Raw genomic sequence first — 17,716 nt, forward strand, 5'->3', positions numbered from 1 at the left:
CGGGAGGACTTTGATTTCCTCCTGTGTTAATCAGGGCATCTCCTTGGGGACTGAGGCCGGAGGGGCAGACTGGTGTGCGAAGTCAGAGCTGACAGAAGAGCCCCCTTCTAGAGAGAAGCTTCTCACCATTCCACCTTGCACTGGAGTGAGTCACAGAGTAGTTACATGCCTCTTGTTCTTTATGTAGCTAGTGCAGGGCTCATTGAAATGGGCATTCCAAGACCTAGGCTGGGGAGAGAGAGAGGGAGAGGGAGAGAGGGAGAAATCAGAGAGGCCTTTGGTTAATTCAGAGTAAAGTGAATTGGGCACCTGGGTGGTTCAGCGGTTGAGCATCTGCCTTCGGCCCAGGGCGTGATCCCGGGGTCCTGGGATCGAGTCCCGCAGAGGGCTTCTTGCAGGGAGCCTGCTTCTCCCCTGTTTCTCTGCCTCGCTCTCTGTGTCTCTCATGAATAAATAAATAAAATATTTTAAAAAAGGGTAGAGTGAGCTGTGAGTGGCCGTTGGTTCTGATGGCACCCTACTGTGTGACACACTGTATTCTGTCTGGGAGACAACCAGCTGGGAGGACATCCTAACTCAAGCTGAGCTTTTGGGCTCAACCTTCCAATAGGGAAGTGGGTTTTCACACTGATAGGACCCATGTCCTCCAGTCCTCATCAGAGTGAATAGGGTTGAATGGTTCAGATTACTGAACTAATTCAGATTCCTGGCTCGAGCATTTCTTCATGGGCTGTAGAACCCTTCCATTCTTTGGAGAACAAGCCCAGGGGCGTCAGGATACCTCACATCGTGGCGGGGTTGGGGGAGACATATGCTTTTACGTGGCCCCCGCAGGGCTCACCAGTTCAAACGCAACCTGCCTGCATCCTAAGTAAGAACTTTAATTGAGTAGATAAAGAGGTCCTCATAATTATAAACTGCAGTAGGTATAACAAGAGGCTAAATACATAGCTGTGGTTTTAATTAGCTGGTGCTTCAAATTAGTCCTTTTGGTTTCAGTCAGAAATCGGTGACGTTCTGCACTGTGAAAGCCTCACCACCATGTAGCCCCTTCTCCATTATACCTCGCCCTGGGAAGCTTTCACTACAACGCCCTGCTGAGTGAAAGAGGAAAAAGTTGGAGAGATTTGGTTGCCTTCCAAGCGCGGTGGTGTTCTGTGGAGATTAAATCCATTCTTGCCAGAGATATGAGAATTAACTGTTCTTTGTTATATGTGTTAAAAAATGCAGCAGGCAGTTTGCTTGCAACAGATAACACCCATGTGCACACTCAATCTGCTATTCACATTTTCATCTGGAATTTGGTAGCTAATGAACTGAGGCAAAATGGAGCCAAGAGCCTCCTCGCAAATCAAACCCAGGTCAAAAGCGCCCAAAGTGCCCTGACTGCTGGCCGCTTGAAGGGTTGTCATGAGAGTTGATGCACGTTTCCTTTTCTTCTTCTCCTCCTCCTCCTCCTTTTGCCTTCCAGGTTTTAATTATATCTTTCCCTTGGAGGAGAAGAAAGGTAGTTTGCAAAGCCAAGAGACCCGAGTACTTCGGTTCTCTTCATGGGAGGATTAAATGTGATCTATGGGCCTGTCATTCTGGGCTGTCAGGTGCACTGAGGGAACAGATCGCTAGCAAACTGACATCCTGCTTGCGTTGCTCAGAAGCGTGAGGTTTGGGCTCTGGTGTTGGGGTGGAGCAGAGTCATCTGCTGTGGCAGGAGAAGAAATTAGTGTCTTCTTTTGCAACCAACCTTCGTGGTGCCCGCACTGACTGCTTTGCCCGCCTCCACCCCAGGACACCTTCTCCCTCTTACGTTGTGACACAGCAGTGATGGGCTTGGGTTGTGCACTGCCAGTGTATGGTGTTGGAGTCTGATCCCATGCCCCGTGTGCAAGATCTGAAGACGGGACTGTGTCTGGCTGGTCACACTTCAGCCTCCAACACAAAGATGTGGGGACCCACAGCAGCCGTTTGCGGCTCTGATCTCACCCTGTGCCCGGAGAGGAAAGAGGATGCCAGCAAGTGTTATACCTGTGGGTGGTGTCTGAGACTCCAAAGGAGAGTATGCCTTCTAGGATCTGGACTTGGCATCTTCCTTGACCAGATGGGGTCCAGATGTGGGGCCTGGGCTTCGTGTGTCTTCCCCAGATGGTGATAACACCTGCTGAGCACTCTCATGACTAGTCCAGCGAGCTCCTCTGTGCCTAGCATTGTTCGTACAGGGAAAGCATAATGTACGTTTGGATAGCCTTTCGATGTTGCCACTTTTTTTTTTTTAATTGGAGAAATGAAGTGTTGATTCTGGAGACAAGACTATCAAAGTCACTTTGAATTTGTCAGTTCAAGGATTCCTGTGGAGAAAGAGGGATGATGAAGTGTAGTGGCATCTTGCACTCCGTGTATATCAATATCTAGTTAAGCTGCCATGGATATTTCATGCTCTGGACTCTTATTTTGTAAATTAAAAGTTACGATCCTCAGGAGCAAACTAGGCTACCAAGGATAGGCATTAAGGTCTGGGATATATTCAAAACCTGTGGACTATACTCTTCTATCAGTGTATCTCTTGTAATTCCTTTAGCTATTATGTTCATTTGCATACCAATTATCTAATTAAGTCTTAACATGGCAGTATTAACATGGGGAAGAAAAGCAACATTTGTATAGCACCTGCTAGGCATTTTACATACGTTTATACAATTTACACTTGCCCCCCGTATATTTGCTCACTTTGGGTAAGATTTCAAAGCAGAGGGGAAAGAAGACCCAATGGACAAAATAAAATCCACCACTTTTGAGACGTACAGATTTAGTGTGATATGCACATCCTTGCATTACCAATGAAGAAAACCATTGCTTCATCAAGAAGCATTTCATTGTATAAAATCCCAGGGCCTGGAGTAGATCTTCAGTATTGTCTGGAAGCTTCTGTTCTGATCCTCCAATGGGAAAGCCTGAAACGCCACTGTCTACACAGCACGCCACTACTAAAACACATGTGCCTTGAGGTCATTCAAGGCTTTTGACATCTTTCATTGTTAGTAGTTTGCCATTCAAGCCAAACACCTTTCTTTGTGAAGAGCTTCCTCAAAAGGCTGTCAGTTGCCTATGACTCAAGCTATGGGCAGAGCAAATCGACAGCACCACCACAGAAGAGGAAGCGTGAGTGAATGAGTGATTCAGGGTTTTGTCGACTTCCAAAAACATCCTTCAACTCTCCTGTGATTTTGTTACAACAGGTGAACTATGGCTATGGGCTCAGGACAGAATTACAATTGGTCTGTGACATCTCAGTTAATTCCTTTCCCTTGGGACTTTGTAACATCTATGAATTCTGAGCCCTAAGTGGTTGGCAACACAGAGCAACTTGAGTTCAGTACCATTCTGCACAGTGGACTGACTTTGGGTGTGGGGGTGGGGAGCCTGCAATTGCCGGGAGTATTCAAGCAAGGGCAAGAGGAGAGGATTCTGGAAGACTAGCAGGCATGACTATGGTCTCTAATAAGCCATTTTCTATGTTCTTCCGTATTGCAAAGAGCTGGTCAAAATCTTAAAATCATTTGGGAGTCAAGAAAAGGTTTCTCTGCTCTCTGTGTGACGTATCCGTTCGGGTAGCCTTGGCTTGTATGGTTTATCTTCTTTTTGATAACAAGGGAGATCTGAATGACCTACATGACTAATTAATCTTTTTCTCCTTTTGTCTTTCTCTTTTCCTCTCAGCCACTATGAACAAGACCGTAGTGCACTTAAGAAAAGGGAATGGGAGCGGAGGAATCAGGAAGTCCAGCAAGAAGACGATCTCTTTTCTTCAGGCTTTGATCTTTTTGGGGAGCCCTACAAGGTAGCTGAATATGTATGTAATTTCTCTTTCTGGAACATGGTTGCTTATTACGTTTTTGAACACGCTAATCAACATTTAATCTATTTTTAAAGCTCCCAGATCATTTCCAGGAGAATATATTTGACAAATGAAATCTTTGCATACCCTGTGCTGGGGGCAATTGCAGCTTTCTGAAGAAGTCTTCAGAGACCAATTCTGTCATCTTGGGGGAGTACTGTCAGATGTGGACGGGACTAGCGAGACTCCCCATCTCAAAGGAACCCTCTCCCGCCCAGCACTTCCTAGAGTGGACAATGCCTTCTTGGCGCTTGTCCCCACTTTGACTATCAGCAAGGCAGCCCCTGAAGGCTTCATCAGAAGGTCAATGGCTCTGTGTCTTTTCTCCTCCCAATCAGCGCCATCCACTGCCGGCAAGGCCACTGCTTTCCTTTCCCATGTTAGGTTGTTAACAGCTGTGGAGTGGTTTGAGTGCTCTTTGAAAATCATTGTTCTAGGACAAGGGGAAAAGCCAATCATTTTTTTCCTGGTGGTTAATCATCCTGCATGGGGAGATTGCCTCAGCCAGGGAGGGGGGTGAGTATGCCAGGTTGATTGCCTAGTGCTATCCTAGCTGGTTTGTAGCTCCAGTAACACTCATGCCACTATGTCTGCAAGTACTGATTTCACAATGACTGCCTCTGAACTTTCTATTTGGGGTGGGGCTTGGGGGAAGGATCTTGTGGAATTGCTGGCGGCTGGTGAGAGTTTATTGAAATTTAGTAGCAGTGTCATTTTTGTAATGAAACAAAATGATATAAGAATGAAGACAACAATCCAGGGCAGTTTTTGAGAGCCATGCTTTTACAAGGGCACCAATTAGGGGACAGTGACTTCTGGAAAAGGAAATGACAGCATGGGCACAAATACCACTTTTTGGGTGGAGAGTAAGCTGTTTGGATTGGTGACCAGTGAGACCAGAGTCTTGCTACCTTGTTCACCATAAGTAAGCAGCTCTTGACTGAGACTCAGGTGCCTTCCAAGTTCAAGAAGTCTGACCAAGAAAGAGAGTTAGGTTACCTAAATTACTCTTCTCCAATCTGTCAATAGTAGTATGATCCTTAAAACAGCACTTTCCCTAGCTCAATTGATTAAATTTACATACTACCTTTGAATGCAAGTATTTAGTGATATGATGAGTTTAGCAGACATTTGTTGAAGGCCCGCTATGTACTAGTCATGTCTTAGGCCAATGTAGAAAGAGGAATAATGACTTTCTGCCCAGTGGCAGATCTCCTCACGAGCGAGGGAAGGCACGAGTGCATGGTAGCTGCTACAGAGATAGGTGGGGGACAGGTTAGCAGAGACTTGGCACCTTGTGCCGAGGAGTTTGGACACAATTCTGTACCTGAAGAGAAGTCACTATAAGCTTTCAAGTAAGGGAATGGCCAGAGCAGACAGAGAATTTTCAAGACGATGTTGAAAATGTGTTGAGTTGGTTGGAGGTAAGGCAAACAAAAAGGCAGATAGAGAAGATTTGTAGTTAGCTAAAGGGCGTTCATGGCAGGGAGGATTTCAGGCAGAGCAAGGAAGTTGACATGACAAGACTGGGGATCTGACTGGATGCAGAGAAGGCAGGACAAGAGTGAAAGATTCACATATTTTTGACTTGAGTAGATGGCAGTCTCATCAACAGGTTGTTCAGGAGGAAACAGGGTTGGTGCTTGCAGAGAAAAAAAAAAGAATTCTGTTTTGAGCACGCTTGGTTTGAGATACCAGTGGGACTGAAGGCAGATATGGATGTAGGGATCTAGAGCTATTGAGAGTGCTCAAGAGAGCAAGTTAGGTGTTAGCAGGTAGGTGGCAGTGGAAGCTGTCAGATTATTGAGCAAGAAGGACAAAGATTATCTTGGGGAGCAGCAATGTTTAAGCAGTGAAAGAGATGGCAAAGTAAAGTCCAGGAACCTAAAAAGGAGTGATTGATCACAGAGGTAGGAAGAGAACTAGGAGAGAATCCTTTAATAGAAATCAAGGGGATACAGGGTTGGCTGGAGGAGTGATTTGTTATTTGTGTCCCAGAGGTAAGGAAAGGTCAGGACTACAAAGTGCCTGTTGGATTTGGTAGTTAAGGGAGGTGGATCAGTGACTTTAGGGAGAGTTGTTTTATTTGTTGATGGTGGCACTCATTGTGGGGAGCCAAACTGCCTGGGGTCTGGGAGTAGAAGAAATGTGAACACGTTTAGAGATTGATGGGAAGGCCCCAATGTCAGTCAAGAGGGAGAGGGTGAAGGGACAGGAGGAAGAGGTGATGATGAATGAGGTAGGCTCCCAGAGCAAGCACAAAATCAAGAACATGTGAAGAGTGATCAGCCATGGGAAGATGTTGTGGCCTCCATTTTTTTCCAGAAAATGGAAGAGAGGTTAAAAGATGGTAGATGCCTTTTCCCTTCTTGAGGAAGAGGAATAACCAGATGAGTTTTACACCTCATCTTTGGATAAGTTAGAAAAATGAGCTTTACTCAAAGAGTCATTCTTAAAATTCAAAACCTACTCCATTCCCAATGCTATTTCCATTATGAGGTGTAGAACCCTTGGTTTATACCCCTTCATAACTTTAAGTCATGTTGAATTAATGGCCTTGTACCTCTAAGGTAAGGGCCATCCCTTGTTAACAAGCCTGTAATATAGACATGTATTTATTTTAAGATGTAAGCAGTGTATTTCTGAGTAAGCAGTTAAAAAACCTGAAATCACCATTTCCAGAAGTTTTCAAAAGTCATCTGTCTCACTATGACAAGGGTATATCAACGAGAGGCGCTAGGTGGGAACATTTGTCTAGCTCAGGGCCAGGCCTATTGTGTGATTAGTAGCCTGTCACCATTATGTTTCCTGATGGGGAAGAGCTGTTGTTCTTTAGTCAAGACTGTATAGGAGAGAAATTAAGCTAACAGTTGATGACCTAGTGATTCTCTTTCTTTCACCATTGCTTTGATGACCAGCTGCCATCTTTGCTGTGTCTGTGTTCAGGATTCTCCTGTGTTCAGGAGAGTATGCTTTTCCTACTCCCTTCCCATATTATGATACTAGAACTGCTGTGCACCTCCATCAGCTCCCTAGACCTGGACTGATGTGGACACCCTTGGAGTATCTGGACATACCAGTGGCAGGGAGAGTTTTAGAGCTGGCCCATGGTCTGTTGGTAGAGACAAAGACATATCCCAACCCTTCCTTAGGGTTGTGGTGGGAATGCTTATCAAATTAAAAATCACAACTTCTGGTGGTGGATCAGGACTTTCAGGAAACTTCTTGCCACCCTAAAGCCTAAAATGTGGTCTGATCAGTTGTCCAGTAGTGTTGGTAGTTCATGAAGTAGCCAATGAGCATTGGTCCCTAAAACCCCCTGCCCTTTCTCAGCAATTAGAAGAAACCGTGATCTCTCATCATCCTGGCTGATTTCTTTCCTTTCATTGCTTCACCCCTACCATTCACAGAATGGAAAGAATGTTGACCACCCTTATATTTGGTTGGTGATGGGTAACTTCTCTGGGCAGCTGCTTCTGTCACTTATAACTCAAATCCGACTTTGTGCTATGGTGTTGAGAAGGATGTCTTCAAAAGCACTTGGAAAACATGAAGCTATATGACGTGTGTAGGCTAGTGTGGGAAGACTGGGCGAGATGAGGAACTGGCATGTATCCAGTGCCTGCTGTACACCAGGCATATGCTAGGGCTTTATATGTGCCTGGTTAGTCCTTATGACACCTGGAGTACTCGTTTTCCTCATGTTGCCCACGAGGAATTTGAGGCTCAGAGAGGTGAGGTAGCTTCTCTACAGCTTCATATCCATGCCAGTGGTGAATCTTGACCAAGTTCTGTGTGGTTCAGTACCTGTCACAGGAAGCTGTTTATCCTCCCACTGGAGGTCAGAAGACCTGATAAGCTTATTACCTACCTCCTGTGGGACTTTGATGAAGAAACTTCATTCCTCTGACCTATAGTTTCCTCCTCTGTGAATTGAATAATAATACCTGATATGAAATAATCCCTGATAATAGTAATAATAAAGCAACAACAGCAACTAACATTTTATAACTCTTTGCACTCTACGAGAACGAGGAAAGCGAGGCACATAGAGATTAAGTGGCTTACCCAAGGTCATTGGGGTTGGGAAGGTAGAAGCCAGAATGAGATCAGAGCTGCTCTGCTGACTCACATGATGGTTGTAAGGATCAAATCAAACGAGTTGGGAGACCTTGCTTTGAAATCTGGAAAGTGCCGTACAAGTTTGAGATATTATCGTTATTATAATTAAAGAAAGAAATAGCAACTTACGGCTTAAGAGATTAACTGAAAAAATATTACAATTAGAAAAAAAAGGAATGACTAAATCACACACATTAGCCACAATGAAATAAAGGGAAAAAAATGAGCCTCAAAACTTAAATTATTTTGCTTCTTTTTGTCAAAAAGAAATATGATGGTACAGTCGCCTCCTAGCGCATTAGTCTTGCAAATGAACTTCTACTACTGATTTGTAGATAGCATTAGAAGCAAACTGAGGCAACTTTGCGTTTCTTGGAGTAGCGAGAGGAAAAAAGCTTAAATGAAGGAGTGCTGTTAGTCATTAGCCACAAACCAGACATGTAATTTATGCCTGAAAATACTTGGAAAATGCATTTCCTTGATGATGGAGAAATTGTGATTACTTAGAAAGTAAGAGCTGCTGAGGTTACCTTTGAGAATCAACCAATTATCTAGAACGGGAAGTAAAGAACTGGCCAATTGAAAGAAGCCTGTAATTGATCGAAATGGCTAAATTTCATTTTTGCCATGTTTATAATGTCTGATCAAGACTGCCAAGAATACCTTGCTCCTTAATAGGATCACTGAGACTCTGGAGGGTGAAAAAGAACATTCAGTGTAAATCAGAAGTTGCTGTTGTGTATAATGAGAGTCCATTGTGTAGGTTTTCTATCTGGTGGCTCTCATGTGTACATCTTGAGAAATTTAAAAACTGCTTGACAGTTACCCAGCTCCAGTGGTGGAAAGACAGGGAGGCGACCCAGGCGACCTAGACTGTACTGTTAATTATTTGGAGATTGTTAAATGGTGGACTTTTTGAGGCTATCTGTCTGTGTGTCCTCTGTGCCTTACCCTGCCTGGTGATTGTTGACTTTACCAGTATGTGTCTTAAGCATGACTATGGTAATTTCTACTTGTAGCCACGGCACGTCTATTATGCAAAGCATATGGATCTTCCTTCAATCAGCAACTCAAAGTGTCGCCAGTGAACTCAACCTTGAACTGCCTGCCATGCAGTTCCGCTCACAAGTCCCTCTGAGGCCATTGCTCTGTGAGGAAGCTAGTATAAGGGAGTTGACGTCCCTTCATTCCTCCAGGTTCTCCCAATTCGGCCCCTGTGTCATTTGTGCACAGGAAAACCCCACACCTGGAGCTCTTAGCCTAGCCCCTAACTCCACATGTAGATGTGCCTTCACTGAATTAGACGTGAATGCAATGCTCTTCCTTTAATCATCATAAGAAAAAGCCACATGAAGAACATCATTGCATCTTCTGTAGAATTGGTGCTGAAAAAAAATGTTTTATTGTTAAGTTTCTTTTTAAAAAAGATTTATTTATTAGAGAGCGCACACGTGTGTGTGCATGTGCAGGGGAAGAGTAAAGGGAGAAGGAGTGGGAGATGATCTCAGTCAGACTCCATGCTGAGCTCAGAGCCCAACATAGGGCTCCAGCTCATGATCCAGGAGATCATGACCTGAGCCAAAACCAAGAGTCAGACGCCTAACCGGCAGAGCCACTCAGGTGCCCCATGTTTAAAGGTTCTTGTAACTGAACCAATAAGAATTCCTTTTTACATTTTAGTATCTGGAAATCATTTGTCTTATTTAATAAATTAAGCTATGCTTCCTTCCATCAGACAAAGAGAATTCTGTAAGCTCTAAGCTTTTCCTTTTTGTCTTCGCTACCAGGGAGCTCAAAGTGCAATTTGATGTTCAGTCACAGTAATGGAATCAGACTGACTTTTGTTTTTCTATTTACGTACCTTTTACTCCAAGCTGTTTCAAAGCCTTTATTTTGATATAGGTAGGGTATGAATTATAATTTGATTCTGTTCGTGTTAGTAACAGTTTTTTTGAGTGCTTGATATACACCTGACATGGTGCTAATAAGTCTTGAGGATATAAAGGTGAACAAAGGGTGGCCTCTGACCTTTAAGAGCTCATACTTATATGCAGGAAAATAAATCATTACTGTAGTATACCTTCAATGGTGGGAGGTTGATTTTCTAGACCTAGTCAGAGAACTTTTAATTTTCCTCTGATTTTATTTATGTAGCTGTAGTTTTAGACATTGGCCAGTTCTCCTAATTTCAAGCATATTTTAAAACCTGGAGATGGGAAAAAAATCTTTGCATGTATTGGAAACCCAGAGCATTATAACAGTAGAGGTAAATTAAGAGACATTAAAACCTAATCAAGGTTCTCTCCATTGAAGAAAAGATGAACATGTCCCTTTTATTTACTACTGAACAGGAACAGAAATGTGACTAGCTTGCTTGCAAGCAAATGAGTCTTAAGGTTCTTGAGTCTTGACCACGTTGGCCTGGAGAGAGTGAGTTACTTTGTGCTGGTCTCTTTGACATCTCGAGGCACAGTTCTGATTCTGTAGAACTCAGTTTCTTTTTTTTTTCTCTCCCCCCCGCTTTTTTTTAAACTCCGTTTCAATGGAAGTTCAGACAACTTTTAATGAATGTCCAGGAAACTTCCAATGAAAGTTCAGCCAGTTGAACTTTGAGCTTCCTGGTAGCTAAGGCAAAAAGGGAAAAGTGCTTATCTTACAGAATAATCTTTGAGGGAAGGAAGCACATCCAAATTCATGAAATGAGGCAGTGTAAAACAAAGGCATTTTACATGGAAAATGAAATGGTGTTGTCTCCCCCACCTTGCTGGGTCAGATTCTTGAAAATAGTCAAGTACTAGTGTTCATTAGGCCATCATCTGACCTAAGAGGTTAACTGTTTGAGGGGCCAGAACAAGTTTGCAAGTATCTAAAGCTTGCATCAAATTCTTACTGGGCGCTCAGCACGATGAAATCTCTTCATTTTGAATGAAGGGACTGAATGGGGGGAGACTGGGTTTTGGCTGCTGCCCAAATGTTTAGTCACAAGCCACCATGGAAGGAAACCACCATATCCAGAGTTTATTCTGGCCTTAGCTGAAGAGTAATTTGTGCCATTAAAATGGACAAACCTAGGGATTTTCAGGGAATGTAAGTGATTTCTACCCGTCTCTATTAAATAGGCCTTTCAGATGTACTTCTGAAAATGGAGTGAGCGATTATCCAGCCGAGGATTATATGGAATGTTAATTGTTTAATCACTGCTTTAGCACCAAGGTTGCATGTGATGCAATATCAGATGTTCTTGTGGATAAGAAAGGTGAAACGGACATTTATTGGATTTCCGAAATTCCCCATCCCCAACAGGACCCTTTTAGCAGTTATTGAGCATACTTTTCCTTAATCTCTGGAATCCTATTTCCCTCACTGCCCTCATTTCTTTGGAAATGTCTTATATGATTTCACACATGCTATGATTTGGATACCGCATACAGTACACGGAGATCATGTTAACAACGAGGCCAAGGTCACCAGTTTGATTACTTCTCTGGTTGCTCCTTCTTGGTATCCTTTGCAGGCTCCTCTTCTTCTCTCGATCGCTTAAAAAAGGTTGATACATCCCAAGGTGGCCTCCTGAGCCTGATCTTCTCATTCTGTATTTTCTTTCTCTGGGTGATTTCATCCATTTCCAGCACTTCACCCTCCATTCATCTGCACACTTCCATCATCACATACAGAGAACAGCACACAGCCAGACAGCCTAGGTGTAGACTGAGATCCCAGACTTGGGTAGGCACACTCCCTGTGTATTGCCAGGAGCTTGGGCTGAGTTAAGGGCATGTGAGAAATCTGAGATGTTAAACATCTGCAGTGGAGGCTGTACCAGTGGGGAGGTTGTCACCCCTTCCCATGCATGGAGAGCATGCCCATGGGCTCTTGGGACCGAGAGGCTACATAGGGTGGGGGTGTCTTCCCCATCCAGTGGTTCTGCTGCCACATGGCTCCATGGATGCCTGTAGCCTTGTTTCATTGCAATGGCTCGTACCAGGGTAGTGCAGCCTGGGTACAAAGAAGTCCTTTGCCCTTCCAAATACAACAGCTTGTTTTGAGAACACCTCTGTCTTGTAAAGGGAATAGTAAGAAGTCACTTTCAAAGATGAACAGCTGAGCTTTCTTCAAAATCTATATGCCGTTTCCAAGCATATAGCTGTCTACCATTTTCTAGTTATGAAAGCCGTGCTTTCTGTATTACAAAAACCCATGCGGCAACTTAATGATTTGAAAAACAACCACAGCCATTTTAACAAGATTAGTATTTCCTACAGGGGATGATATAACCGGTCTGTTGATTGTCCATAGAATGATTTAGTTGCCAACATCACTTTGGAAATCTGACTTTGTTTTGATTTACGTAGGCAACAGTTTGAGTTCTTGAACAAATTTTTTCTAGATCATTGAAAAGACACAGGAGAGCTTGAGTCAGTGTTGATGAACAATTGCACTATTTCAAAGTAAACAAACATGAATCATCAATATATACACAGTTGTCCCCAGAATATGTGGGCTGACACCAGTAATTTATACAGTCCTTTGATGAAAAGGAATTAGATTCACTTTAGTCATGTTAGCTCAATTAGATGTTGAGCTTTTCTAAACCAATGCATCCACGACTGCACAGTTTCACTGACTTCCTTATCCAATGGGCTAAGCCTTTTTCATGGTATAATGTGGCGCAAAGGGCTGACGTGTCAAGAACAAATATAAGTCAAACGTTCCATTACAATTCCAGTGATCACTAAGCTGAAGTTGTTCATCACAATATGGAATATAACCATTCAGTTCATCTGACCTAAAGTAAGTTACTTTGCTAATAAAATTCATAAGCGACGTAATTTAAAACTTTCTCCCAATGAGCATGTTTAAGGACAGGCCAGGGAGTATACAGACGTTAATCACACAACTCATTCCAAGAGGCTCTTTCAATAGTGTTATTGATTTTTTTTCTTACATAGCACATGAAAAGTATGAAATTATATGGCAGCATGAGAATTTTAAAGAACCCTATATGCTAGTCTACTTAGGGCATCTGTTTGAAACATTAACATTAGGAAACACAAACCTATTCATTCTCTCTCCTCCCACCCCCATCTTTTTGTTATTTTAGACAAACAAAGGGGATGCACTTGCCAACCGAGTCCAGAACACGCTGGGAAACTATGATGAAATGAAGGATTTGCTAACTAACCATTCTAATCAGAATCATCTAGTGGGAATCCCAAAGAATTCGGTGCCCCAGACTCCCATCAACAAAAATGAACCAAGCTTTTTCCCAGAACAAAAGAACCGAATGCTCCCATCTCACCAGGATAGCACTCACCCCTCGGCACCAATGCCTCCACCTTCCGTCGTGATACTGAATTCCACTCTAATACACAGCAACAGGAAACCAAAAGCCGAGTGGCCCCGAGATAGTCAGAGTGCTAGCACTGTCCCAGCCAGCCAGGCCAGTGGTCAGCCAAACAAGTTGCAGCCATCTACACAGGACCAGCCCCAAGCCCGACTGGAAGACTTCTTTGTTTACCCAGCTGAACAGCCCCAGGTCGGAGTAGTTGAAGAGTCAAATGCATCTGCAAAGGAAGATGGTAGTCTCAAATCCAGTGCAGGGGATCCGTTCAAAGAAATCTTTCAATCCGTCTCACCAGAAGAATCTGAATTCACAGTGCAAGCTCCTGGGTCTCCCCTAGTTGCCTCCTCTTTGTTAGCTCCCAGCAGTGGCCTTTCAGTTCAGAACTTTCCACCAGGGCTTTACTGCAAAACAAACATGGGGCAGCAAAAGCCAACTGCATATGTCAGACCCATGGATGGCCAGGACCAGGCATCAGACGTCCCTCCGACACTGAAGCCCTCAATTGAATTCGAGAACAGCTTTGGGAATCTGTCATTTGGATCCCTCTTGGATGGAAAACCCAGTGCAGCCAGTTCAAAGCCTAAACTGCCCAAGTTCACGATTCTCCAAACAAGTGAAGTAAGTAATTTTTAAAGTTTTGTTTTGTTTCATTTTTTTCCTTGGTTGACTGCTCTAACCTCTATAATCAAGTATTCACCAGCAGCTCTTATTTACCTTCTTGAGCCATAGAGGAGACTCTTCAAGATCAGAGTCTCAGTCTCGATCTTCTGTCACTTCTGACTTGGCTGATTACCATTCTGCAAATACAGTCAAATCTCCATAATGTGGAATGGCAACAGACAAGGTCAGTCTGAGTGAATGAGAAGTTGCACTTAGAAAATAGTCTCAGAGAGTGCACTTGTAGTGATATGTACGAACTAATAACACTGGAGATTATAACTGGTCATAAGCAGTGTGAGGTCCACGCAAAGATTGGGAGTCACCATAGGCCTTCACTAGCAGATAGCATCTCATAAGCACAAAGCACAGAAGCTCCTTAAGGTACAAGAATATAAACATGTGGTTTGCTGGCATCGGAAGTGGAAGGCATTCTTTAAGAATCTTAGTTTCTTGAATGCTTACTGGGGCCATTCCTTGGCAAGATCCTAACGTTGTCTTCCGTATCCCTCAATCTTGCCTTCTGCACCAACCGTCTTGCACAAGTACCTTCATAGCCCTCTTATACTACCTTGATCCCTTCTGTCAAAGCCAAAGGCATTATACTCAACTACCATCCCACTGGGTTTAGAGTGACTAAATGTCCCACCCATCTCAGGAATCATTGCCTTATAAAAGAGAAGTCGGAGGGACCACAGCCTCTCCCAAAGGAGTGAATCGCTAATGATTGGATCCCAGGCCTTGTGGCTCCTGGGTGGGGGTCATATATTGGGTGCCCCCCAGATACCACCACGTAAGCGGCTGCCCTACTGCACCTCCAGCGCTTGATTGGAAGAAGCCACTGCTTTTAGATTGGATTCCTGTTACTGGTGCCTAAAGGCTTGAAAAGACACAGAGGAAGAAAGTAGGTTGAAATTCTTACTCAATGGGAGGCACAGACAGTCGGTGTGAATTGTTGCAGATTCCAAGTTAGTGGTGTCTGAATTAGAGAAATCTGACTGTATGCGCCGCTCTGGCTCTCGCACCCTCGTTCGCACTCAGCAGATGCGGGGACTTCAGAGGATGATGGGAACACCGAGGGAGGGAGGAATGGGGCTGTGGGTCATATATTCGGAATGCATGTTTTTCATATCTTTTCATTTCTGAGGCCGTCTTGCTTCTTGTATCATTATTCATCAAGTCTTGTCAAGCTTCCTCCCAAAGATCTCTCCAGCCTGTCCCCTCTTTACCCTCCCTGCCTTCGGAGTGCCCGTGGGCCCCTGTGACGGCCCCTCCTCTCTGCTCTCCCTCTAGTCTCACCTCTCTTCCAAACCATCCTCCATTCAGGCTGACATCATGGGCAGATCCAACCATGTCACTCCCTGCTTTGGATTCTTCCAGTGCCTTCGCATCGCTTCCTGGACAAGGTCCAAGTTTCTTAGTCCTGCATACAAAGCTCTTCACTCTGATTCCATGCTCCTTCTCTGACTTCCCATTTCACCATTTCTTCACCTGCAGACGAAGTCTCAGCCATGTCGAGTGGCTACCTGTGGTTCCCCGTCATGTCACGCGATATCATGCTTCCTTGCTTTTGTGCCTGCCGTTCTCTCAGCCTAGAACGTCTTTCCCTCCCCTCCCCTTTGTCTTCTGGTGAAGCCCTGTTCCTCCTTCAAGTCTGCTAGATTGTTCCTTTCTCTGTGAAAGCTCCCCTGCTTCCTCTGGGCTCCTCTAGCGCCTTACCACTGATTTATGTGTCTGTCTCCTCTACTAGACTGTGAGCTCCTGGAGAGCAAGGAATGTCTCCTTCTTTGTATCCCGAGCACCGGCAAATGCCTGGCACCCAGTAGATACTTAATAAATATTTGTTAAATGAATGAAATTAAAAAATGGTTACTTGAGTACATTTTCTAAGCCATGGTGTTAATCAACTACCACGAACAAAGGGAAATGAATGCTTGAAAATCCATCATCAGTTAAATCTCTTTAGTTGTGCCCTGTCTGCCTGTGTCTTACTCTGCTCTGCTCCTGCACAGTCGTTTCGAAGTCTTCATCCTCATTTCCACTGGATTACTTCATATGGGATTGAAATCCTTAAAATCCAACAAGAAGCCTGTCTTGGGAGAGGAGTATAATGAGAGGCTGGCATGTATCATTCTTGTCCCTTCTCTTGCCCTGGTATCTGGTGTCATTCCCTCCTGCCACAGCAATGCCATCGCTTGGGGCCAGTCTGGGAATGGCACTGGCCCATTAAAAGGTCTGTCAACCTGCGTCTGGACCTCATTAGCCAAGGGACAGGTCACAGTCCCAGTGAGATTCACTCCATTGTAATCTCTCTCTTAGATATTCACAACATGGCTGACACAGATTCAGAAACGACTTCATACTTTTTCTTTTTTTTTTGCCTTTCTTTCTTTCTTTCTTCCTTCCTTCCTTCCTTCCTTCCTTCCTTCCTTCCTTCCTTCCTTCCTTCCTTCCTTCTTCTTTCTTTCTTTCTTTCTTTCTTTCTTTCTTTCTTTCTCCTTTCCTTTTTTTTTATTTTTTTTAAACTCAATGCTCTGGCACACCAATGAGAGCTACATTTCCAAAGAGAGTCTGAGCTGTCTTCAACTCTGGAGATGAACATCCAAAAAGCCACCTATGTGCACACAACCTTTGGTGATGGTACAAATAGACTTTGGTAGAGCCTCGTATGAAAAATGGGTCAGATGTAATAATGTCATGATGAGAGATCAGTGGAGAGAGTACTTATTTTAAAATATAGGTCTCAAGGAAGGATTTGAAAGAGGGATGGTCAGAAGCTTAGGGCCCTCAAGTCAGGGGAACATATTGGCTTCAAGGGAAATGTGGAAGCCAAGAATAGGATGCAAGGAAATGAGAAGTCTGACAGCCGGCCTGAGAACTTACAAGGGTGTAGGTTAAAACATGAGCATAAATATAGACAGGGTGGAGCATTATGGAGCATTGCACCTAATGGAGTTTATGTGGCTAAAACTCTGACCAAGTCTGGAAATTCACCCTATTAAATCTTGATGTACTTTTCAAAAGCACTTAGCATGAGAATTCAGCCCCAGTCCCTGGCGCCGAGAGGTCCAGGCATTGGGTTCTGGGTCCCCAGTCAAATTAGCCATCACTGATGAGTGGTAGCATTATTCCTTGGTTATTGCTAAAAGGGCTTGTCAGGAGAGCAGTCAGGGGGCTCTGTGAGTATTCCCCACTTTGTCCCTGGCTCTAGTGAGAGACGCCAACTTGTATGTTCATGAAGTACATTTGGGAGCTGTGGGAAGTTGAATGACCAGAACACAGACAGTATTCTACGATGTACAAATAAGCAGATATGAATATACTTGTGAGTTGAGAGACTGAAGTGGAATGAGCATGTGCGTGTGCCCATGTTTGCTTATGTGTCTATGCTCATGTGTAGAGTGGGGAAATTTTATTTATGGCCCATCCTTGAAACATTTCCTTGCTTCTTAGAATTTCTGTATCCATGCTAAGGATTCTAGAAGTCTAACCGACTTTATTGCAAAAGGTCCGCTTTTCAATGGAAGCATGCTTTTGGAACAAAATAATTTGTTTAAAACTTAGTTTTGCAGAATTTACTAACATACCAGGCAACCTCCCCCCACCCCCCACCCCCACCGCAAAGACTGATGTGTTTTGCAGTTGAGCTTAGAAGAATTTTCTGGGAACTGCGTCTGAAAACAGTAAAAGACCTATTTATATCA

The 17,716-nt window shown here is 43.9% G+C and overlaps 1 protein-coding gene across 7 annotated transcripts in view; it reads left to right on the plus strand.

The window, feature by feature from the left end:
• The window catches only part of AFF2 (AF4/FMR2 family member 2), a 468,843-nt gene that overhangs the window by 149,201 nt on the left and 301,926 nt on the right, over positions 1-17,716 (plus strand). For 3 of the 7 annotated variants that reach the window (XM_038588490.1, XM_038588488.1, XM_038588491.1), the window contains exons 2-3: positions 3,712-3,844; positions 13,113-13,973. In XM_038588490.1, coding sequence (XP_038444418.1) covers positions 3,712-3,844; positions 13,113-13,973 — 994 coding nt within the window. The remainder of the gene's footprint in view (positions 1-3,711; positions 3,845-13,112; positions 13,974-17,716) is intronic. The other 4 variants (XM_038588489.1, XM_038588492.1, XM_038588493.1 and 1 more) reach the window with 2 other exon arrangements.

The sequence above is a fragment of the Canis lupus genome, chromosome X (genome assembly GCF_011100685.1).
Source record: "Canis lupus familiaris isolate Mischka breed German Shepherd chromosome X, alternate assembly UU_Cfam_GSD_1.0, whole genome shotgun sequence".
Classification (NCBI taxonomy): domain Eukaryota; kingdom Metazoa; phylum Chordata; class Mammalia; order Carnivora; family Canidae; genus Canis; species Canis lupus.